The sequence below is a fragment of the Poecile atricapillus genome, chromosome 7 (assembly GCF_030490865.1).
Source record: "Poecile atricapillus isolate bPoeAtr1 chromosome 7, bPoeAtr1.hap1, whole genome shotgun sequence".
Lineage (NCBI taxonomy): Eukaryota > Metazoa > Chordata > Aves > Passeriformes > Paridae > Poecile > Poecile atricapillus.
In genome coordinates, this window is record NC_081255.1 from 22,799,632 (window position 1) to 22,824,642 (window position 25,011).

At 37.5% G+C, this 25,011-nt stretch overlaps 1 protein-coding gene across 2 annotated transcripts in view; it reads right to left on the reverse strand.

Moving 5' to 3' along the window:
• Positions 1 to 1,483: 1,483 nt before the first annotated feature.
• The window catches only part of ST6GALNAC3 (ST6 N-acetylgalactosaminide alpha-2,6-sialyltransferase 3), a 214,543-nt gene continuing 191,015 nt past the window's right edge, over positions 1,484 to 25,011 (reverse strand). For both annotated transcript variants that reach the window (XM_058843254.1, XM_058843255.1), the window contains exons 4-5: positions 7,308 to 7,415; positions 1,484 to 5,108 (exon numbers count right to left, since the gene is read on the reverse strand). In XM_058843254.1, the coding sequence (XP_058699237.1) occupies positions 4,922 to 5,108; positions 7,308 to 7,415 (295 nt within the window). In that variant the 3' untranslated portion in view covers positions 1,484 to 4,921. The remainder of the gene's footprint in view (positions 5,109 to 7,307; positions 7,416 to 25,011) is intronic.

Here is a 25,011-nt window from a genome sequence, read left to right on the forward strand (position 1 = left end):
TCCTCTCAGGAAAGAAGGAACAGAACTAGACACATCTGTTGAAAATGAAACGTTTCCTCCCCACAGGAACTAAATATACTCAGGAAAACCAGGACATTTTTCAGTAAATATATGACTGTTGCTCACAGTACATCACAATGCCCACAGACAGCTCCTGTGTTACACTGAGTTTCCCTCTTGTGGGTACCCTAAGGTTCATCATGAACAAACCCCAGGCTTGCTTGAGCACAACTAAAGACACACTACTTCTGACATACATGCAGAAAAATAGACAGCAAATTATAAGCATCAATATGTAAAGTGCTTCTGATTGTCTACTTACTAAGAGCATCATCCAGTTACAATTCACAAGGGATCACTTATTTAATTCTTACTTACCTGGACATATCTTCTGGTTGAGCATCTGTGCTCTGCTACCAGCTATCTTTGTGTGGGGTCCTACTTCAGTCCAGCCCACAAGCAGGTGAATAATGGAAGACCATCAGCATCAGCCCTCCAAGAGTTGGATGGGCTTATCTTTATTAATTCTGCAAAGCATTATGTGCACATGGTACTTCCCAGACAAAACACAGCTTACCTTAGCACCCAGGAGTGCAAAGATTTTACTGGGGTAGGTGCTGTACTCATGAACTTGCCAAAACCACTTCCATTAGTTTTGAAGAGAGTCCTCAGAGAATCCTAAATCAATGAGTGTTCAAATAATTTGTGTCAGGCTGACTTCTTCATCCCTGGTGGTGTTTATGTGGAAATATTTAACAACACAGAATTTGCCTCCATTTTTTCCTGTAAAGGGCATGCTTTCCCATTGCTGGTAATTCCTACTAGAGAGAGTAGGACAATTATTCTGCACAGGAGCTAAAGGCATTTGAAGAAACTGAACACTTTAGTAAAGAATTTCCAAGAGAGATCAATGGGTACTCCTTGCCTAAAGCACTTTAGGGGCATTTTTTAGAAGTTGGAACACCATCTGCTCCTAAGTAGAGCTCTCCATCAGTCCTTCCCATTTACTGATGCAACTGATAAGAGCAGACTGCAGATGGAGCCTCCCAGCCCAGATGGAAAGGGAATTTGGCCGGATACATAGACTAATTTTCTTCTTTCTGAGAAGAGACATTGGTATAAGCAGAAGGATGTGATCTGGACATCTAATGGGGATGAAAAGGTTGGGATGATGTCTGTTATGTCAGTTTGGAAAGAAAAAACAACACTTTTTAATTTTATTCAGTCAATTATCTATGAATAGTAATTAGCCAGTCAAAAAGGTTTTTTTAAATGAAAATTTCTGCTCCTATTTTAAACTTTCTACTTTGGAAACAAAAAGTCAGAAAGTAATGCAACATGAAACATAAAGTATATTAAAATTTAAACATTTATTAAAACCAAGCCATTTGTGCCCCTTTTATTCCCTCTTTTTAAAAAAAGTTTATTTAATTCCCCACCCCCTACATTTTAAAAGAAACTTCTAATGACTATTCAGCTCACTAACGGCAAAAAAAAAGGCCAAACTATTTTTGAGCATTCCTCTATTAGCAGCAACATGAAAATGCATTTTGAAAACCTCAGGTAAACTCCCTGCTTGTTTTATACTCATGAGTAGCTGATTAAAATAGGACTGCTTGAATGAATAAGCAATTAGGATATGATTACATTCAGGTAAACTGTAGTAGTTTTATCTTAAAGAATTAATAAGTGATTCTCAGCTGATTTCTTAACTGCTCTCAGGTGAACCAGCAAGATCCCTTATACACATCCAAGTACTGACATTCTTTCTTTAGTACCACAGCTGGTTTCTAACAGATTTCAAGCAAGTAATTTCTTTGTAGAATCATCTTTAATGCAGTGGTCACAGTTACTCATATAATAAAAACCCTGTAAATATGCATTTAACTTATGCTAAAGACAGGCTCATTTAAATAAGAGAACTGATGTTTATTTTCTCTCATATGAATGTTTCTGCTGCAATGTTTCTGAAGTAGATTGGCTCTTACTGCAAATCCAGGCAGAGAGCAACACTTACTTTGCTCTGTGACACCTGAACTCTAATTGTGTTCTCAATTTTGTGTACGTTTAGATGTTCTTAGAGCTGTATTTTTCTTAGCTATTCTTTATGAAAGTGTTTCATGTAGCATGCAAGCACTCTTCAAAGAACTTCAGAATGAAGCACATATTTTACAACACATTTATGGTGAACTGGCAAGTACTACCTTAAAAACTTTCACAGGCTTAAAAAGCACCTTGCAGCTGAACACAACTCAGGCAGAGCCCTTATGCTGACTGGGGAGAAACACTCGTGGGGAGAAACACTGCTTCATGAGGACACTTCCATGTGAGTCTGTCCCACCCAAACAATTTCCATGTGCAGCACTTTCATAATAGTTTTCTATTAACCCATAAACCTTCTAAATAGAAGTTCAATTGGCTGATGTTCTTCTTCTCAGTTCCTCTTCTCTAAAGGGAATGATTAGATTTCCCAGGCTGTCCTGTAAAATATGTGTGTAACATTCTCCCTAATTCTGCATGTCCTGCATGTTTCAAATCCTGCCTTACAATTTTTTATTAGCATTCCATACATCCAGCCACCCATCTGAACTGAAAAGATGCATATGGTGATAAATCTGGTTTTGTTACTACAGCTCTTCATCCAACCATGACCCTTTTTCCCCTTTTGATTTCATCCCACGTTGTATCAGTCTACAACTGATTTTAAACTCCATGGACAAGAAACAGCCAATTTTAATTACTTGTGTATCACAGCATTGCCTGTAATTTTCAGACGCTTTGGGTACCTTTTCTTCAAAGCATTATACAAATAAATTGAAAATGGGAATATTGATCTCAACAGCTTTCAAAAAAGTCAGTCAAGAAAGGAAGTAGGAAAATACTATTGTTCTCCTTTTCCAAACAGGAAGGTTATGTCAGAAACCTGTGACAAAGCCTGTGTTTGAATATAGATGGTTATCCAAGATCATAAGCATGTCCCCAGCCTATATCTGACACCCAGGATGAGAACCTAAAGTAACCAGTGAAAGCTGAGCTATATTAAAAAATAAAATCAGAGAACTTCATTTCTGGTAGAAAATAGAAGGGGCAACAGAGATGATACCCTGGAATCACCTACCAACAGGAACAAGAAACCAATGATCAGGAGGAGGAATACTGGTGAAGAGATTTCCTCCCTATCCTATGAGTTGGAGCTGTTGATGAAGAATATATATGCAATGAACATATAAAATATAGATCTATATATACAAATATACAATAGGAAATAGTCAGTATACAAATACTTACATGTAAAAATAGCTTTTTACTTTCCCCTTTTCTTGATTTACAAAAGCATACAAAGTTTCCTGTTGGTTAATGTTTAAGTAGTGTGAGTAAACCCTGTGTGACATGTTCCACACATAATTCCTTCAAGTGTTCACAGTATTGGCTATTACAGTGTTGAGTCTGACATTCCAGATGTTAAGATATTCATAGGACACATTCTAAACTTAAAGCATTAGTTTAAATACAGTTTAAATAAAACTCACATGTGTAGTTGACTTATGGTCATATCACAAATGAGTCTGCTGCAGTTGAAAACTTTCCATGACAGTAAGCTTGAAAATACATACTTAAACTAGAGATGAGTATATTTTAAGATTCTTGAACTGCCTTTTAATGTGCAGGTAATACTGTGAGATGGGGAGTTCTTTCAACTTCATCTGAAGCAACGCAAGCTGATAGAACTCAGTATTGCAAATTATCCTCAGTAGGAAAGCGGATGCACAGAACAATTTGCCATCATAGCCAGACACACTGTCACTTTCTTCAAATACCCAACAGACAAGAATAAATGACAGGTACCATTGTTTTTGTGATAAGAATAAATGATATGGAGCATTCTGCATCAGGAAAGTGCTTTAAATTAAATTAAATTAGTCCTCACAACTCCCTTGTGAGGTAGATAGACACTATCCTTGTTTTTAAAGATGGAGAAACTGGAGATCTAAAATAAATTATGATGGCTGCATGGGAAATACTGTCAAAATACTGTTATTTGGATGTTGGAGCAAGTCAAATGCACAGCTGGAGTAAATGGAGATATTCATGAGACAACTTTACACTCACCAGCTTGGGTACTGACAACAGGCTTGGTAAAACAGCCAAAGCTTCATCATGGGCAGCAAAACACAATCTTTTTTGCCAAGTGCCATTCTGTTGGAGCTGAACTGTGGGACAACAGCTTCAAAAAGCACAAACTACATAGTCCCAGATGGTGCAGACTGACCAGGGTGGAAGGAAGCTGCATTTCAGAAGTTATGAATTAATCAGGAGTCTTGAGCAGGTAATACCTTCTCTCAAGAGTTGGGTACAGTTCAAGAACCATGCTTAGCTCATCTCTAATTTTACCATATATGCAAGTGCTCACAATATATTGTATATCAATATATTCAGGTGTTTTTTAAAATTTATTCACTCGTGGACCTTGGAGGTCTGTATTTTTCCTCACATTTCTCTTGCTGAAAATTTCTACTGATACCACAAATGGAACTAGTGCTTCAGTACAGCAAATGAGCTACAAAAAATAATTTTAAATATCTGAGATGATGGACAATGTTCAAAGGACCACCATGTTCCCTGTGTGCACCTGTATATACACGAAATCTCATCTGTCTTTAACTGCTCCTGCCTTGAAATAAAATCCAGTTAAAGTATAAAGTGCATAGTGTGGATTAAAACCCTAAGAAATAACAAACAATGTGTCTGCCTTCCACAGATGATTAATTTTGCTTAACAGCTGAACCACCACCTTCCTTGTCTTCTGGTTTTTAGTTTAGTGTTACTTAGGCTGAGAAAGGCCAGCCATATGTAAGCAAAACTTTTGTAAACTGAGACATTTTTGTAATATGCTGTTAAGGGAGAGTTAAGTAAACCAGTATCAAGACACTGTCCAGTTGGGATGAGTAAATATTATTGTGTGCTTCTTGGCCCACTTAGCAAATACTTTCTTTTCTGTGATAAACCTGTGGCCTCCATATGGAGCATTTTCATGGAGAAAATATTCCTCACATTCATCTCTTCCTGGCTCGTAATAGTGGTAGGGAACTTTACGAAAGCCTTCTGACCTAGGGAGAAGAAAGGTATACTTAAGTACTATTTTCAAGAAGAACACAAATATATAATACACCTGAATACAAGATACAAGCATCCTGGCTTGGATCAGCAATAGTGTGGCCAGCAGGACCAGGGCAGTGATTGTGCCCTGTTCTCAGGTGGTGAGGCCACACCTCAAATCCTGTGTTCAGTTTTGTGCCTCTCATTACAAGACAGACACTGAGGTGCTGGAGTGAGTCCAGAGAAGGACAACAGAGCTGGTGAAGGGTCTGGAGCTCAACTCCCATGAAGAACAACTGAGGGAGCTGGGGGTGTTCATTCTGGAGAAAAGGAGGCTCAGGAGGGAACTTATCACTCTTTACAACTGCTTGAAGTGGGGTTGTAATGTGGACTGGGTCGGTCTCTGCTCCCAAGGGACAAGTGACAGGACATGAGGAAACTGCCTCAAGCTGCATCATGGAAAGTTCAGACTGGATATTTGCAAAAATTTCTTCACCAAAAGGGTTGTCAAGTACTGGCTGCCCAGGGAAGTGGTTTACTCACCAGCCCTGGATGTATTTAAAATATGTGCAAATGTGGCACTTGGGACACAGTTTAGTGCAGACCTGGTAGTACCGGGTTAACTACTGAACTTCATGATTCCAAAGATCTTTCTTAACCTAAGCAATTCTATGACTGATCTGAAATCCCTTCCATGTGTCAGCACTTAAACTCCTTTGCTAAACTGTAAGGGCTTTCATTACATTATAATTCCTAGGAATTTTCCTAAGGCAGAAGAAGCTCAGTGTATCTCTCAGCATACACCAATCTTGTCAGTAAGACGTCAATGGGCTGGCTCTTACAGACACAGAACATTTTGTTTAACCTGTGATAACTCAGCTCACAAGGCTCCCTCCCTAAGGAAAGTCTTCTCATTGGACAGTCCCAGCTGTTACAACTAGTTCTTGAACTGGCTGAACAAGGCAGTTATAAGAATAACATCCAATATAAGTAGGTAATCCAGTCAGAATCACAGCTTTAAGGAGACATCCTTCTCTGCTGCCAACAGTGCTATCATTCTGTTGACTGGTTTTACATCAGGGCTATGCAATGCCAGCCTGCCTGAGCTCTCTGAGGACAACCTTAGTCCTGTCACCCCTCATCTCAGGGTGCCTACTGTGTGTTTTCATAAACAAAGAACAACATATGTTCATTCTGTTCATTCCATCTGGATGACTCAATCAGTGAGATCTGCAAGTTCTAAAAAGTCAGCCTCTAATGTTAAGATATCCTAATTAAACAGCTGTGACTCAAATTCTGTTGTTTGTGACATTTTTTAGGTTCTGCCAGGAATGAGTCTCACACTGGAGTGACACAGAATGTGGAATGAGAATCTGCACCAAGGCTTGACTTGAGGAACTCATGACCCGCTGGACTGGTTACATGCAGGACTTGGACCAGCTTAGGTAGAGAATAACTGTGTATGTATTAGTACCATACATTTTTCATGACATTTCCTGCTTTTCTGAATACATGAAGAATAGTTTCATTTTATTTTTTCTACCATACACAGTAGATCAAAGTATTTAACATGGACTTTTAAAAATTGTATTTAGAGTTATACTTCTGACAATAGGATTAATCCACTGTCACTGTAAGGTCAGCAACAGTAGTTGGTTGGAATTTATGTCAGTTTATGGTGATAAAGCTCACAGGACTTGTTTTATTGTCTAATTAGAAACCTCTACTACTCAAAACAAGCTATATATAACCTAGAAAGTTCAAGTAGGTTGCTCAATGGTGGTGAAATGTAATTTCAGGTAACTATCCTGGGCTAATCATTTTATTTCACTTCCAGGTGTATTTGATATTCAGAAAATAATGTATTCGTTTTTCCCTCTATAGATTTATTTTAGCAGTGGAAGCAAGTATATTTTATCAAAAGAATATGAGCATATTTTGTTTCCAGCTAATTCAGAAACTGCAAAATATCTTTGATTAAAAATAGTTCCTTATGACATCTGATGTTAGATTTTGTAAATGTTTTTATTTTATCAACAGCACATGCCATATCAGGAGTGAATATGCTGACAATAGTGTCATATCAATGCAAAACACTGGGAAATGACTGCCTGATCCATTTTTTGGATTTATGATATTAAAATCAATTGTGAAATTTTGACAAGACATCAGAATTGTAGATGCATGAAAATAAGTTTCTATGATCTTACTTGCAGTAGGTGTCATTTATCATCCCATAGACGTGAATTCCATAGCAGGCATCCATAGCCAAAATTAAGGTGAACCAACCCGTGCTGAGATACGAACCTGACTGGACTCTGTAAAAATACAACATACACAAAATAAATTGCAGTGAGAAATTATCAACACTTTATCAAAGAAATACAATCTATTGCCTGGGACAAAAGGCATTAAGCAGCTTGAAAATCTGTCAAAACCATACAATTACTTTGAATTATTTATAGATATGCTCTCATTCTTCCCAGCTTGGGGCCTCCAGCTTTTGTCCGTAGAAAAAAATACCATGTTAAATATCTGAAGTCAAACAATACATCTCAAGTAAAACAGAAAATAATTTCACATCTGAAAGATAGCAATTAGTGGAGTTTGTGAAATGAGATAAAGTTTACCAAAATACAAAGTACTATCAGAATTCATGGTGTGTGCATTGAGTAGGTACCATCTTCTTCTGCAGGCAAAATCTTAATCTGCAGTGGGCTATCCTTGACCTGAAAATTCACACAGTAATGTAATGTGTTCCAAGGATATTCTGGTACAAAACCATCTAATACAAGGTTCTGAAAACCAAAATTCTGTGCATATCCCCTTACATAATTTTGTGTTATGATTCTTTGAGCTAACATAGCAGAGAGAAAAAAACCACAAGAGGATAGTGCCCAGATTGACAGATTGATTCTCTGCTCAAATGACTAGATATATTCAATCAGCCCACAAGTATGACCTGCACGAGTGAGAAAAATTACATGTGTAAGGATTTGGCTCACAGACTGTGAGCAAACACACACATTGTAAACCACAAACCAAATCCTGTTTGCTCTGCTCACACAAATGTTACCAATGGGGGACTGGGAGTCAGAGGAGTTACCCAGATAACCTTGCCATGCAAGACTCACTGCTTCCAGACCTCAACAAGTGAGAGCACACTCAGCCCTTGCTGCTTATGAACTGGTTGAAGTCCAGCTTTGTACATGTACCGCTTTCAGTTTGACTGAAATCAGTGAAAATACTTATCTCTAAAATATTTTAAAATGCCTCATTTCCAAAGAAAGATACCACAAAACTCACAAAACCATCTTAATAGAGCACCTTAATAGAGCTGGGTGTGAGTGAGAGGAGGGGATATATGAGCCTTCTGCCACACCTATAAGCTCTTAGCTTTTGGGTATGGCAGGGAGCAGTCTGTTCTCCATCCTAAGTTAAGGCAGCCTAAGGCTTGCACACAGTTAAATTTCGCTGTATAAGTGGCTTACTCCCAAGTAAGCCTATGTGAAAATCAGTTACTGCCACCAACAGAATCTGAAAACATTTTCATCCTGGGGTAGGAATAAAATTTTCATGTGGAAAAAAAAAAACCTATTGCAATTTATCCAGCCTATAAGCCCCAACTTCCCTGTAAGACAAAAGAACCAACCTCAGATGTTTTTTCCTGGTTCAGAGCAAGAATGTACTCCAGTCTCATGCCTCACTCCTCTTGCATAAATACACCAATCAGTGGCTTTTGGCACAGATTCTGCGTTACTTCCTTGCACAAGTTGAACTAAATATTATTTAAGACAATGGGTGAAAAAGTATTTGTACAACTTTTATCATGACAATTACCTGGCACATACAGGTCTGAGATTCAAATTCCTTCTCTGTGTAATACCTTTTATTATGGATAGTAGAAAAGCTCCAAGAGCTTTACGTTCCTAAAGAAACTCCAGTCCATTCCAGTTTAAATAAACCTTAGGGGTTTTTTTTAGTGAAAAACAATTACCTCGATTCCCAGAGATGAGTCCAAGAACACTGAAAATAATTAAATATTCTCTTTCTTGCCTGTGTCTGTCATCCTTCATGTGTGAGCCAGTGTGAACTTCTACCCCTGCCTTTCCTGAAATAGACTTTCCCTTGGAGAAACAGCTAAGAATCTGGTTAGCTGTTTTTGTAATATCATACTGGAAAAAATAAATAAAGAGAAAATAATAAATAAACTGAAGAAGGACAAGTGGAAACTAAAGGCAGGGTGTCAAACACCCATGTTTCATTAGGTGGATACCAACTGGAATTGTGCTTCTTTTTTGACACCTTTATAGCCATGAAAATGTAGAGCTATTTATCTGTCCCATCAGGATCTTCATCTCTTCAACCAGAATGTTCTGCTACTGTCTAGCAGGGAGAATTCCCAATCCAATTCATGTTATTTCGAAATAACATTCTGCCATGATAAAAGGCTGCATTGCTTCTAACTTGCTTTCTGCTCCTGCACCAGGAAAACACTGGCCTTGAGCTTTCAAAGCATTTTAGAATCATAATAACCACTTATAAGAACACGATGAAGATCAGGACCCTTCCAATAATGCAGGTTTATTGGAGAGCACTATATTGACAGTAGCATCTGAAATTTGCTATACTCAGGAGGAAAAAGGAATTTTAAAAAAGAATTAATCAATATTTCATGTCTTGTTTTAACACCATTGGACCTTAGTCCTCTCATCTATATACTGCACTGGCAGGATAAATAAAAACAGCAGAGTGAGTTCCCAGGTACGTTCCCTGGGAGATGAAGTACATGACAGAATACAGATTATATACTTTAAACCAAAGCACTTATATTCATCCCATTTTTTCCTCTGAAGATGCACAGGGATATGAGGGAATATACTTAAGCAGTGGAGATTCTGGATGATTTGGTAACACCTTAGAATTCAATCTGATGCCATAAACATACTTTCAAAATTCTAATGAAAGCAATACTAGAAATGTGAAAACAATTTTAGCTGTCCCTAAAAAGCCATAAATCTCTGAATACCTTTTAAAATATCATCCCATAAAACTGTAGTGCAAAGCAATGCCTCAGCCCTTGCTATTATGCTAACACTGTGCACTCAATTTCCCTCTCTACAGGAGAGTTCTACATGTTTCTTGGTCAGGGGTTTTTTGAGATTCTTTAGAAAAAGAGTTCCTCTTGTTACTGTAATTGCACTCAAATTTCAAATTTTACACATAGGAAATAAAAGAATCCTCCATTTATGTGTAGCATAAAGCTATGTAACTACACAAATCAGGGGGAAGGAGGATATTAATTCCAAAATCGGGTAAACAGGAGTTTGTTAAACATCATCTGTAGAACTACAGTAGGCAGATCTATTGTGAAATATCTGTGTGCAACAATCCCCAAGTTGTTTCCTAGGGCTCAGAGAGACTGTTTTTAATAGTATAAAATTAATGGGGTACCAGATCTGGACAGGAAATTGTCTCAACAGCTCAGAAGAAAATAATGCACTATTTTAAAAAAGATGGCTTAGCTTTCAAGACATGATTTACAGCTGAATGCTGTAATAATGTACAGCAATAAAAAGGCAATGCTCACAAAAAGTTACTTTGTTTACCTTAAAAATGAAAGCTTATTTTGCATACTTCCTACTTTATTAGTATTCTTAAAGAAACTATAGTTACTGGTTGTAATTCATTCTGCTAAATACCATCCACCATTTCAGAAAAATACATAGGCATATGCTTAACATTAAGGACATGAAAAGACCAGTGGAATAAACTTAGTTAAAATGCATGAAACGAAGTATATGCTTGCTTATCTTGCTCTTAGTGAAGGTTTAAGTGCTTAAAATGTCATTATTTAATCTCAGAATATAAAAGTAAGCTCCAAGATTAATAGTTACTTGAAAGTTTCAAGTCTCAAAACATAGAATTTGCATTTTTAGTAATGCCTTCCATAAACTCCAGCAGAAAGAACTGATTACAGTTTCTCACAACATGTTACAAAAGAGTCTTGCATTCTATATTTCAGAAGAAAATAGTAAAACACACTTTTAGGATTGCTAGAGTTGTAATATGTGACACATAAAGCTTTAATTAAAAACTAATTTAAAATTGAAGCAATTAGACAGGGCTCTTCAGCTTTAACTTTCCACTATTTCACAAAAAGAATAAGAAATTGATATAAAAAAGATGGGATAGAGAATGCACCATAAAAATGTTGGCAATTGAATTAATCTTCTTTGACACCTATAACTGTGCTTTGATCTAGGCTAAATGAAGGAAAAACTTATTCTTTCTGTCACTGGGGGTAAATGGAAGAACATAAAATATTTTCTTGGTGATCCAGGGCAGGTGAGTTCAAATCGAGTAAAAGTTTTCTTGTCACTTTAGTTCTGATTTTAGCACAGAATTCCAGGAAGCTCTTTTCTTCATTCAATAGTTTCAGGATTTTTTATGTGCACAATCAATTTTAGCTCTATGGTTCAATGGACTGTTATATCCAGTGGGGACTTCAGTGGTAAAAAATAAAAATGAAAAAAATGTTTGTGAAGGCAGAGGAGATGTCTACACAAGCAATTGCATGTCAATCTGATTGTAGAAAAGAACTTAGAAGTCTGTTTTTTAATTCTTTTGGGAGAAACTAGAGATCACAGAAGGTCAATTAAGAGTGTTAATTAAGATAAAAACCAAGGAAATTTAGTACTTCAAAAAGCTATTAATTAACAGAGAGCTTGCCAAAAGCATTAGATAGACACTTTTCCTCTTTGACTTAATTTCAAAATATTGCAGTAAAGTAAAATTCAACAATGACAGATTGAAATGACAAAATTCTCCAGGCCAATTAATTGACAAAAAGTACATCTTTCCATAAAGGCTGTTTATAGAATCTAATCCTCAGATGACTCGCCTACCAAACCACTGAATCAGCAGCAGCTTTATTTGCTGCAGCTTGTCAGGCATCTTGATTAATAAATAAGTATAAATAAGAGTATTGGTCTAAACAAACTAAGAGACCTATAATACATGGAGTAGAGGACTCATAATGTAAGATACCCTTCCAACAAAAATGTTTGTTAAAATGATTCAACAGAAACAGAAATTTTTCAAACATAAGTCAGGATTAACTTAGACTATGTTCAAATAGAACTGTCTCTTATTTGTATCTCTGGTACATCAAGAGACCATTAATCCTGTGGGAGGGGGTCAGGATACTCTGGTTTTGCCTGGCACTTTGTCACGTGCCCTGTGTCAGCCTCATCTGTGACAGGTCCTTGGGAATGAGGGTGGAAGGTACATGTCTCCTCTGCACTCCCTTGGTAAAGACAATCAGCTCTTTTTCTCCCTGGGTTTCTCTGGGTTTTTGCATTTTTTCTTTATTTCTTTACAACTAACAGTACAGAAAGTATCTGCCAGTGCATACTGGTGAGCCACTACTTAATTCTATACTAATCAAATTAATGCTACCATTGTACTTACTTTGACTGAGACTTCTCCTTTTTTTTTTTTTTTTTTTTTCCTGAGAAAGCATCTCTGAGTACAGTTGCTGAAAAACTCTTCTGCTTTGCCAAATTAAACACCCACACTCCCCAAGTCACGGTTTTGGTCTATGCCTTTCTCTTCACATCAGATGTAGATTTGTAAATGACAGATTGGAATGAGCTGACAGAAAAATGCACCCACCCCTGAGAGAACAGCAAGGCTCTCACCTCTCCCCTGAGGAGCACATACACTTCTCTCACCAGAGAGCTGTTTTTTTGAAAGGAGCAAAGGAAGTACTTTTGGTACACGAGAAGGGCAAGACTCTAAATCCTGAAGAATATCAGCCCTAGACTGGATTTATTTCTGTTTTCTCTAAGACACAGTGCTTTGTTGCTAATTATTTCATTACATACTTTCTGCAGAAGAAAAGAGCACAAGAAGAGCAAAGAAGATGCAAGCACAGAGAATTGATTTTACCTGGTAAAAATGGTTGCTATTTCTGCATTATAAAGATACCTGTTAGGCAGCCATTTATTATAATTATTCATTCTTTTGTGTGTGTGTGAATGTACACACGTGTTTGCTTTGCATTCCATAATGGTGCAGGACACCTAATAACAAACAGCCATGCCCCTCTAGCAGTGAGCAGCCTGTCTCACACATTGTGCTTCAGGTCATCCTGAAAAGTGAAACATTTATACAAGGACAGATGTTTTATATTATCCATTATGTATAGTTTTATGCAAAGTTTAAACAAGTGGAATGCATTATGAACAGCACAGACCACATTCCAGACTCAAGCAGTGACTGTGCCCAGCAAGGTGTACCTGGGTATGGAGAAGTGATGCACTCCAGCCAGCCCAAACTCTTGGTAGATCATCCTTACCGTGAATCCTGAAAATAAACTGCAGTTGGGTGGCATACTGTTCAACTAATCTCCAGAAATATTTGCTTTATATTTATATTAATACCAGACCAATGTAACAAAGGGACAAGAGTCCATTTCAGTGGAGTTTGCTATAAACCTGCAGTAAAGGCTACCCCTAGATCACAAACTGCCCCATGAGAATCTCCCCCCACAATCTGATTTAAAAGGAGATTTAACAATTAATAAACCCAATGTCAAAATGGCATTGAAAAAAAGACATGAAGGACAATTATGAATGATCATAAAAAGGAGCAGAGAAATTATGGCTTTGTATTTAACTGCATCTAATTAAAAGAACACTGAAACTTTGACTTACTATTTACTTATTATTTTGGTCAAGACAAGTAAAGCCAACATTAGAAATAAGGACTAGTTTGTTACTACAAGTACTGAAATACCTGAAGCATCTGTTTGGGTATTTAATTTATGGATATATTTCCAATCTTTGTGTTGTGTACATTTTTCTAATTTATTTCCTTTCTTTCTTTGTCTATTCAATACACTCATGGAAACCTGAATCAAAGGGGGGAAAAGAAATGTCAGCAGCCTGAGAAAATTGACTTCTGTTCTCCAGTCTTCTGTAGTTTCCCTATTTCTGATTCCTTGACCTGACTTTGATGCATCTCAGTTCAGTTGTGAACTCAGGCAGTGGCACAAGGAAGTTATTTCACCCAGGCAGAGAGGGCTCCTTCAGACGCCTCTGCTGCTGAGCTCAGAGAAGAAAAGCAGAATTCCTGTTTATCAAGGGTGATCATGGATGTCCAGCTTGCTGCTAAGCACACAGAGGAGAAACAAGACCAAAGAATTATAATTGTAAACTCTGCCCTCCAGCCTATATATTGCACATATATAATATTTCAAGGTGATTCTTGTGTATTCTCAAACCTGTGCAATCTCTGCAAGATGAATGGCATCCCTGTAGAGAACGAATTGGTAGATGAATTTCTTACAGCTACTGGGCTTCTACAGGTTGCACTGAGTCTTCAGGTAAGAACTCTGGTCTTGGTGCAAACTGTTTACAGAACAGTGAATCCCAACTCCAAACTTTTTTCCTTCCCCACTCTCTTCACTAATCCTTCTGTTTCCATAAATACATATTCTCTTGATTTCTCTTGAGTCAAGATTCTTAATTTCCCTTTCTTAAGTACAGACTGTGGTCTGAGCCACAGCCCATGCTATTGCATGCACTCAAGTTATCAGCAGAAGATGCCTTTTGTGAGTGCCTGGGTTTCACTTGTCCCTTGGGGTCTGCAGTCAAGCAGTTTATGCACAACCACAAACAACCTCGACCTGCTGGAGCTGCACATGGCTCTACACATCTCCATTTGCACTTGGATTTTGTTGATGAACAAATGTGTGGGTAAATCAGGACAGATGCACAGAAATGTTGCCCATTACAAACATATAATTATATTCAGAATGAAGGAAAACTAAATTCACATAAGGAGGTTTGAGGGCTAAGCTGTTGGCATCTTTACACAGCCTTTTTTCTCTTCAAAAATCACCTGAGTAAAATTCATTCCATGCCTAGAAAGACTGTTTATCAGGAAATGCAACTCTTCTGGTCAGTGGCAGCAAAGCACTTGCTCCACAGTACGATTACTTATGCTTGCAGTGGCTGAAGCAAATGGGGAGTAATCCCAAAATTTCCCAGGTTGTGGCACCATGGTGTAACCCCGTCCCACTATTCCCCACTTTTCACTGGACTTTTCTAGGCTGAAGACTTACTGCAATCCCTGGTGGCTGTGACAAAGGGAGTGACAGCTGAAACCTTGGCACAGGTTTCAGGGCAGGTGCCACAGTCCTCTGGAGGGCAGCTTTATGTGCTCTTCTCTTCAGCAATAGCTGCATCCAGTTTGCTGAGTCCTGGTTCAATATTTTCACACAGCGTGAAAGGGAGCAGAGAAGGATTTAGATTTTCATCCTTTGTAACCAAAAGTGAATCAAAACTAAAAACTGTGCCAAGTGGAAGAAAAAAAGACAACAGGGCCTTTTCCCTGCATCTCCATTTAAATCAATATTTGCTGTCTTGGGTCTGCACATTTTTCTACAGGGAGGATATAAACTAAACAGAGCTGCAGTTAATCCAGGATCCCTGAAGAGATTTAATTAAGGAGGCTTTCCCACCCTTTTCTTTTGGTATTAAAGGGCACTCACTACTCCTAGCTGCATATTTTAGTGAAATGTATTGTGGGTGAATACAGAAGAAATTTCTTGATTAGCTCTTACTTTCTCAATACAAGATACTGAAAGGAGTTCATCTAACCTTGTCTGAAAGCAGCTTAAATTTTTCATAAAAACTATTAGGTCTTTTTTATGTTTAAATCAAAAATATGACACAACTTTGTAAAGGTGTACATTGTATTTCTGTGACACTGGGATGTGAGCAGAGGCTTTTACAAAGATATTTTGTTTTACTGCTATGGTGAAAATGAAAGAATAGCTAGCATGAGATTGTACCCTAACTCTGATAATTTAAGAGGGAAGAACACTGGACCAGATACTCAGCTGATAGAACCCACACTGATGTACATCAGCTGATACCCTTTCAAATTTTCCACAGTCTGCAGTCATTGTGGCAGTTAAAGCACTACCTCTTTGATATTGACATGGAAGGGAAGGCAATGTTACATTGTTCTTCACACATTTCACATTTATCTGAGAACTTTGCTTTTCACCACGATGGATGCCCATACAAAAGAAAGCTTATGGAGGACCAGAATGTTAACTGTAAGTTTTATTTCTGAACAGATAATATTCACTGGAAAAAGAGAACTCAAACTCCATAGATTAGACTTTCATCAGTGCACATTCCTCTATCAACAACTCATCTCCCCCCAGCTGTGGTAGTCAGAAGAGTGTTTCCAGGTATTCTAAAATTAATTCCTAATTTGTTGCTAAATTACTAACTGATTATTTACATTACTGCAGCACTGTGAACCCTCACTGTGCAAGGCACCATACACACACACGGCAGCTCCTGAACCAAAGAGCTTAACTGTCAAATACCCAAGTGAAAGAGATTCTTTGGAGAACAACCTGTCCTCATCACTAACACCGCATCACGTCATAAAGCCAAGCTCTCTGGAATTGAATCTGGAGCCACAGAGCTCTTCTCTACACAGCCTATTTGCACTCACCAACAGTTCATTTTTGATTATGAAATATCAATATTTTGGGCAAAATTGAAGTCTTAAATCCAGACAAATTATTCTGGTATGGAAAAAGGAGGTAAAAATAGAACTTGAGTGGGTCTGAATTTTAATTCAATTGCAAGAGGCCATAGTGTAACCCATCAGTCAAGCTTTGAAGATGAACTGCTAATTAACAAAGACATTGCCTTCCTTTTTACTACAGTAACTTTCTCCAGATTAACTTTTCCTTAAAGTATAAAAGGAACAAAATATTTCTCTTTCCTTTTCTTTTTTTTTTTCTTTTTGACATACATTTTAATGAAGCACACACACATATATAGATATTCATATTATGGTTTAGTATCAATATTAGGATCTTGCTTACTATCAATATTCCATCAAAATAGATCAAGTCTTTCACTTCTTTCTTAACTAACTCACCTCTGTGCAAATATCAAGAAAGAAGCAAATAATCCTTACATCAGAGCTACTGAAACCTCCTCTAACTCCTCCACTGCTTGGCTGACACAGTAGGTGGCTTTCTGAAGGGCATCTTTCACTCATGCACTTTGTGGGCACAAGAGGTTGAAGTCTAATTAAAGCCTCACTTAAAATACATAAAAATATACTTAAAAAATATACTTAAAATATAGGGTCCCAAATCCTGAGTACACACAGGATTAGCTTTTGTCATTCCCCGTTTGTTCCCCTAGAGTCAGTACATTTATGCAGCAGAGTCCTCTGAAGGCCAGTTGCCTGCAGCCACTGGTTCAAATATCTACACTGGGAGCAGCCCACCTTGATTGCAGGCAGACACATTTGGCAGGACAAAGACTGGCACAAGTTCTTCTCTCAGATGGCAGCCTGAGCAGTCGGCTTGTTGAATGAAACGATTTTGTTTTTTGAATTTCATGATAGAAAAAGCATGGTACAGCAAACAGGTCAGAAAAGCAGGAGACTGCCACAGTGAAGCTCATAGGAAGAGGAACTAGGGGCCACAGTTTATTTCCTACTATCCCACTGAACAGTTTCTTCAACACTGGACAATTTCAGAATATCTTATTCCAATATTCATTGAATAGTCTGCAGGAGGTTAATAATACAAGTGGAAGCTTTGAGAAAAATCTCCATACATATTAGAATGGCAGTTAAATGCTCGAAACCAGAATTTTTATGGCTTCTCTACTATCAACTGAAGTAGCAAATTAATTTTCCAAGTCTTTCACGATCTAGCTTTTTGAGAATAATAAACACAAGAATCATCATACTAATCATCTAGCCAGCTCACTGTCAGTCTAATCTAATGCCTAGGTATCAAGAATGGTGAGGATTTTAGTTAGCACCAGGAATACGATATTTCCAGTGACCTCAAGTTATTGGAATGCGTTCAGGAAATGGGACAGTGGTCCTTTGCTTTATAAATAAATGCTCTGATTTATCTTACACATTGTACTGCTCTTAGTAACATTATCTTTTCAGCAATTCCCAGTATCAGCTAGTTAAGACTTGGCAGTGTTGCCATGGAATTGTGGATGCAGCTCCTCAAAGGCCATAACGTGACAGGATCCATCAGAGGAGCCTATGCCTATTCCCCTGGAACCAAAGTTCAGGACATCACAGTTAATTAAATTCTTACCTACAAGATTTGCATGACAAACATTAAAACAAGCTAATTCATTACAACTAGAACCTGCAACCCTCTTGCCACAATTTAGCTGACTCAAGTCTAGACTACACCCTTTTGGCACCAAACTGTAAAATCTAGAACTGACTAAAATCTGTTCTATGGTTACATTACAGAGAACCTCAGGTAACAGTAGAAGCTACACTACTGGAAGGAACACCACATCAAAAAATTAAGAGTTCAATCACATACAATAGCAGAGATAGAGTCACAATTAGCTTTACAAAACAACATCGTTCTCTATAAAGCTCTTTCTTTGCCTCTTCATGCTATGTGCCTGATAAGCCTTTGCCAACAAAGACATTATACTAATTACAATTAGTTATACAAAATGTAGAACAACTTAAATGATTTATTGATTTTTTTCCTCAGAAAATAAATGTTATTTTGAATTCCAAATATACAGTAAGAAAAATAAAGCAGAAGCCACAGATGGCACGTTCAGTCTAGACACGTATGAATGTGAATACACTTACAGGGACACTCAATCCGTTTAAAACTTTAATCTTTCCCCTGGAAAAATCAGTTCAGAGTAGGTTTTATGCAATTAAATTCATTTTTTTCCTGAGCAGAGACATTTAAGGTAAAAAAACTAAAAGCTGAGAGGTTTAAGAAAAAGCCTTAGAATAAAGAGGATCTTCCAACAATTTTTTTAATGTCTTCAGGCCAACAAATAAAAGTATGCACATTTGTCATGCAATATTAATGTGGCACTATGTTTGCATTTCATATAATTATTATCTACATGCAATCTGAAGACATTAAAGAATCTGAAGTTGTGTTAAATATCTTTCTGTGTTAACTATGGAACTGTGGTAATGACCACTTCACACCTAGGCATGGGAATAACAAAGGAACCTTTTTTCTTCAGTTCTTTGGGAACTCTTCCTAAGAATTACTGCAAGACCTTCCTTTTTCCTCCATCCTGCAACATCATGAAGGTCCTGTAATTATATTGAAAATTTGCTTCTCCTGTGAATATCCTCAGTGTTTAAGTGTATTTCCAGGAAGGATCTGCAGCACTGAGAGTCTGAGCAGAACACAGCACTCAATCCTTCAGGGGGTCCCTCTCATAAATCTATTTTGAATTCCTCTGAAGTTCCAAAAAAATACCTAGACTCACTGAAAAATGAAGAGCTGATCCAGTCTGATGTTCTCCCAAGTTCTTTTTACATGCCCCATCTCCAGAGTGCCAATGCACTCCAGCACTTAGATGTAAACCTTCTGTAACACAGACAATGAATGTACACAAGAAAAAAAGGCTTAGATACAACAGCCACTCCCAGGAAGCAGCAGGTTTACTCCCTGCTTTCTGAGTGCCTTTTGCCATTACACCAACCATTTTGTCCTCAGTCTTGTCAAGTGAAGGCATAGCACTTAGGAAAATACATTTCTCTTTTTTTCTGGTCTGCAAGTCAGCATTATCTGATTAGGTCTACTTCCTACGGCTTGTTCAGTCTTGCTTATCAGACACACTGGAAAATATTTCCAATAATAAGCCAGCAGAAATCTGCCTTCATATCTGGTGTCAGGCTACATATAACAGAAATCTTTTCATTTTAGTTTTAAAGTATTGCTTCATTCAACAAGCCGACTGCTGGCTGACACACAATCTAACCTAAAGGCTATGGATCAGCAGGTAAATGCAGAAATTCTATTAGTTTTCAGACCTGAGGTTTACGCCTTTCATTTCAAATGAAATCAAAATCCTACACATGAATAGGTAAAGCACAGAGTAAAGATCCTTTCTTAAAACCATCCATTACATATTACATGAGTGCAAGGAAGAAAGCAGTTTCTGCATCTTGTAGATACTGTATTTCTTGTGCTCAATGACTCTGACAAGGATGGTAAATAACAGACATAAAAGGGATCCATTTTGAGGAAAAATTAAAACCATGAACATTATATTAGGCAATGTGAAATCCTGCAAAGGTACAAAGACAGGCATATTCAGATATGCTTGGTATTAATAAAACCTCTCCAAGCTTGTATAAACTGGACTTCCTTACTTAAACCTGATTTTAAAAGTCATAATCAAACTTGTCTATACTTTAAAGGTTTTGGAAATGAGGATCCTCATACAGGACCAGAAGCAGGAACAGTGCAAAAGTGCATATTATGAAGTATCCAGAATACTGAGGAGAATATTTCTTTTTCCGAACTGAAACACCACCAACAAAGAGAGAATTCATTCCTTTGTTCTTTCTAGAAATGTACACACCCAGCTTTATGTATATAAATACAAGAAATTTAGGAATGGTTGACTCCTAACTTCATTTTACTGTTTGCTCTGAAGAGATATATTCACTGGAAGTTCTCAGAGCAGAGGCATCAGCATTTTGACACAGTATATGGACTGAATCGCTAGACTAATAGCAGAGAGTATAATTCACTTCTGGTGTGGTTTTCCTTCACAATGGTGGAACATGATAGTCTTAGAACAAGAAAATCAATTGTGTTTACATGATCAGAATTATGATCAAGCTCATAGTGGTTTGGTTTTTTTGCTGTAGGTCTTATTCTTTGCATCCAGTTCGGAAAATTGTTCTGTGGCTTTGCCAGGAAAAAATACAGAATAAAAGCATGACTTTTTGTTCCTTGAAAACTTAGCTGTAATACTTGTCTTTGGAGTATGGCATTAAACAGAAAAGAAGCTTGCTGGCTCCCTTTTTTCATTATATAAGCTTACTCAGATCTTTCATTTGTACTTTGTGTTTATTAGTATTTAATCTGCATTTTCTCCTGGCAATAGGTTTGATAGCCTCTTGTTTCATTTTGTGCTGATGCTATCTTATAGCTTGATGAGAACAAGTGAATTTGGACTCTTTATGATAGCTCTTAGCTATATAATACACAGGTCTCATGCAGAGATATCCCATACATTTTCTCCAAGAGAGGTAGAAATGTAGGTGTTACACAATTACAAGAAATGTTACAACTGTCCTAGAGTGAAAGCAAACAAAAACATCAAGATGAAATGACCAGGTCCAGCTCCCCCTCAAGTCCAGTAAGTCAATTAAATCACATCTTATGAAGAAAGAAAAAGACCCCAAACATGATAATTCTTGTTTATCTCACAGATGATAACAGAAATGCTGCTTTATCTTGTCCATTTGACAGGTATATGACAGCACTTCTGATTCTGCACAGGTATTTTTGACAAGGAAATAGTGCTCTAAGCTCTTCAGTCAAAGGCTGACCTAAATGGTGCTTTAAAAATAACATTTTGTTGGGTTTTACTAAACCAGGGCTAATGAATGTTTATTAGCACAAAGCTAATAAAATACAGAATACAGAATACAGAATATAGAATATAGAGTATAGAATACAGAATATAAAATATAAAATATAAAATATAAAATATAAAATATAAAATATAAAATATAAAATATAAAATATAAAATATAAAATATAAAATATAAAATATAAAATATAAAATGTAAAATATAAAGTCTGAGCTGGCACCATTGCTTATGTAGTACCTTTCATCACAAAAGGTTTTTAGTAGAATACATGCACACTGACAAATCCAGCCACTTGTACATGGCACAGATAGAGGACAATTTAGGATAAGGATGAAGAACCATGTATCAAGTGAACTTCCCAAAAATATGGGAGCTGCTTGTTGAGTGCTGGCAAGAGAGGAAGACTGCTATGGAGTGCTTTCCCAATGCATTTTTGAATTACCTTGGAAATTGCTCACCTAAATATTGACCGGATCTGACTACATTGAATTTGTTTGATCCGATGAGATCAGATTGCATGGCTGCAAGTTTGTGATAAGAAACCAGTGTTAGAAATTGCAGAGCTCAAAAAAGCAAAGCAAGAAAACCCACTCATATGGAAATTATTCAATATAAACAGGTAGTTTCTTCTTGAACTGCTCATATAATATTCTATATCCATGGATCATTACGAAAACCACATGCATACACAATTATTACCATATGAAACAATGAAGATGTCTTATGTCCCCTCATAGGTTTGCCAGCATTGCTCAGGGGTTTGTTATTTGAGAGCAATGCCATTATCCTTTATCTTTATGCTGTGTAGTATCGTCCTCCATTGTGCAGTATTCATTATTACACACTTTGTCATGCACTGCCTCTGCATGAGTATGTAACACACACAGATTTCACCAGCTGATTTACAGATGCCAAGGACACACACTGCACTCACATCCATCAGAGTATTCCTCACCCTCACAAGGCAAAGCAGCAGAGTTACACTAGTTCATACACAAGCAGATTATACTTTGTAAATATTGAATTATTTTAGTGGTGAAATGACTTTGTTTTCCTTCAGTTTGTTCTGAAGAGGATGTAAAAAATAAAAATGCACCTGTGGGGGCAGGAAAATAAATTACACTATTTTATAGATCTCAGAAATTTTTTAAAAGCTTGAGAACAACAATACAGGCGAAGGAAGAAGACAGAACATCTTCAACTGAGATCATTAATGTTTGCCATTTACTTGTACAAGTATAACCAGAGAGCTGCTCTTCAACCAGGGAGCTGTGACTTCTCTGAACTTGACTGAAGCTTTGTTCTGTTTTACCTTTGTATTTTCATTTGATTTCTCTGAGTGTAGGCAAAGGATTAGTTTGAAATCATGCTTTGTTTTCCCCTGCTGTGGATTGAGTTGCCCACCTCTAACCTGTAAAATACAACGTAGACCAGACAGACTCCATAATATTTAAACAGAGTTTACAGAGGCAAGCAATAGAAAACAAGCAACTGGAGTGGAAGTATTTTGTACAGAGCAGTGTTTGAAAAGATGCTAGATCTTCTCTCCCTCAGTCCTCAAATACCACAGTAAATGAGCATGTAAGTCAAACCTCATTTCTCCCTGGAACATTTTTTAAAACTGTCTTTCCTACAGATTTCTCGAGTTTCCCTTTAAGAAGAGAGTCTGGGATGAAGGCATTACAAATATAAGATTATCTCCTCTTGATAACTCATTTCTCTAGTGCATAAATCATATGAAATGTGATTCTGAATTGCATGAATGCATGAAAATTAACCATGGGAAAACACACTTCAATCCAGAGGTGAAATCTACATTGGCAACATATTCCTTTTAAAGCAGTTTGATGCTGCACGTAAACAAGCCCTCATAGTTTTATGCAAGGTATGGAAGGACAAATATTATCATCAACAAGTAGAAAAGCTAAACCTGGGGTGGACAAAGCCAGCTCTGTGCAGCTCAGTTCCATCTATGCTGAGCAGCCTGTCAGACCCTGCCTGAGACGAGCTGTGGGCTACAGGATGCTACTGCTCCAGCTGTTTGTCAAACCGCTGGAGGTGATTGATCCCACACAGTTCTGGAGCACATGGCACAGGTCTCTAACCTGCTCTGAGCAAAATAACCATACTAGACCAACTCCTGGATGCTGGAAGCACAACAGCAGGGACAGCAGAGTTAGGAAGTGGATGTGTCTTGAAGCAGTGCGGCCAGAAAAGTGAATCTTGGCTCTCCCGGAGAGTGTTTGTGAGCCCTGGAAAAGCAGCTTCCTAGAACTTTTATTAATAGGAAATTGGAAAAAATAAATCCACCAGGAGAGAGCAAAACATCAGATCTTGTGGTTATGGACAAGTAAATAGCTTCAAAATGGCCCTGTGCCTATAAAGACAATTACTGGAATCACATCTTTTCCAGCCTGGATTGACGTATGCCTGATATTCACATACAAAGATCATTGTTGTAATGACAATTTCTTTGCCACTCCAGGAGCCTAAGTAGCAGACTCAGCTATGATTAAATTATTCACCTCTTTGTATCTTTTACCTAGCATGACATTGCTGTTTACCTGAACAGTGGCTATAAACCCTCATAATTCAAATATACAATACAACAGACTATTGTCAACCTGAGACAAGACCACTAGTAAAGCACTCCTCCCTAAGCAAATAATGCTGTGAGCTTTTCAGTACTTTGCCTTAGGTACTTAGCTTTGTTAAAAATAATAATGAAAAGAGGCAGAAAAGATATTTGACAAAGTGGTTAGGTGGAGGCTCACATTAAGATGGATTTTCATTCAGTAGCTGCAGGTAGAGGCACATTATAAAAATATTTTTTTTCTTTCCTCCTCTTTGTAAGAGAAGAAAAAGGTTTCAATCCAAATTAAATTTTATCTAAATTCCATAAAAATTAAGTAAAATTATTTATGTTCCTTGTGATCTCTTTTGGTTTTTGGTCTGACATTAAACTGCGCTGTACTTATATCCAAATGACTTTGTGGATAGAAGGCTTCAAGTGCCCAAGAAATAAGAAGTTGCACAAAGTTGCATTGAACTATTACATTCCTTCACATTTTGGGGTGCTCCAAAATAAACAACAACCTTTTGGGCTTTGTTCCATGTACTTTCTGCAAACAGAATTATTAAACTATTCACACACCTGTGAATGCAGCAAGCATTGGCTGGTTAGAGCAGGGTGCTGGTAATGCCAAGGTTTTGGGTTTGTTCCCTGTATGGGACACTCAAGTCTCAACTCAGAATACTCTGTGATTCTGACTTACTAACTGAAGCACATGGAAGCTGTGTCAGATATCCAAATGGCCTACTCATGGACAACACAGTCGCACTCTCACTGTCTCCACAATCGTAGTATCAAGCCCAGAGTAAGCTGCAAATCGACAAAAGATAAATCTAATTCTCAATCAGTTGCACTGACAATGCACCACAGAC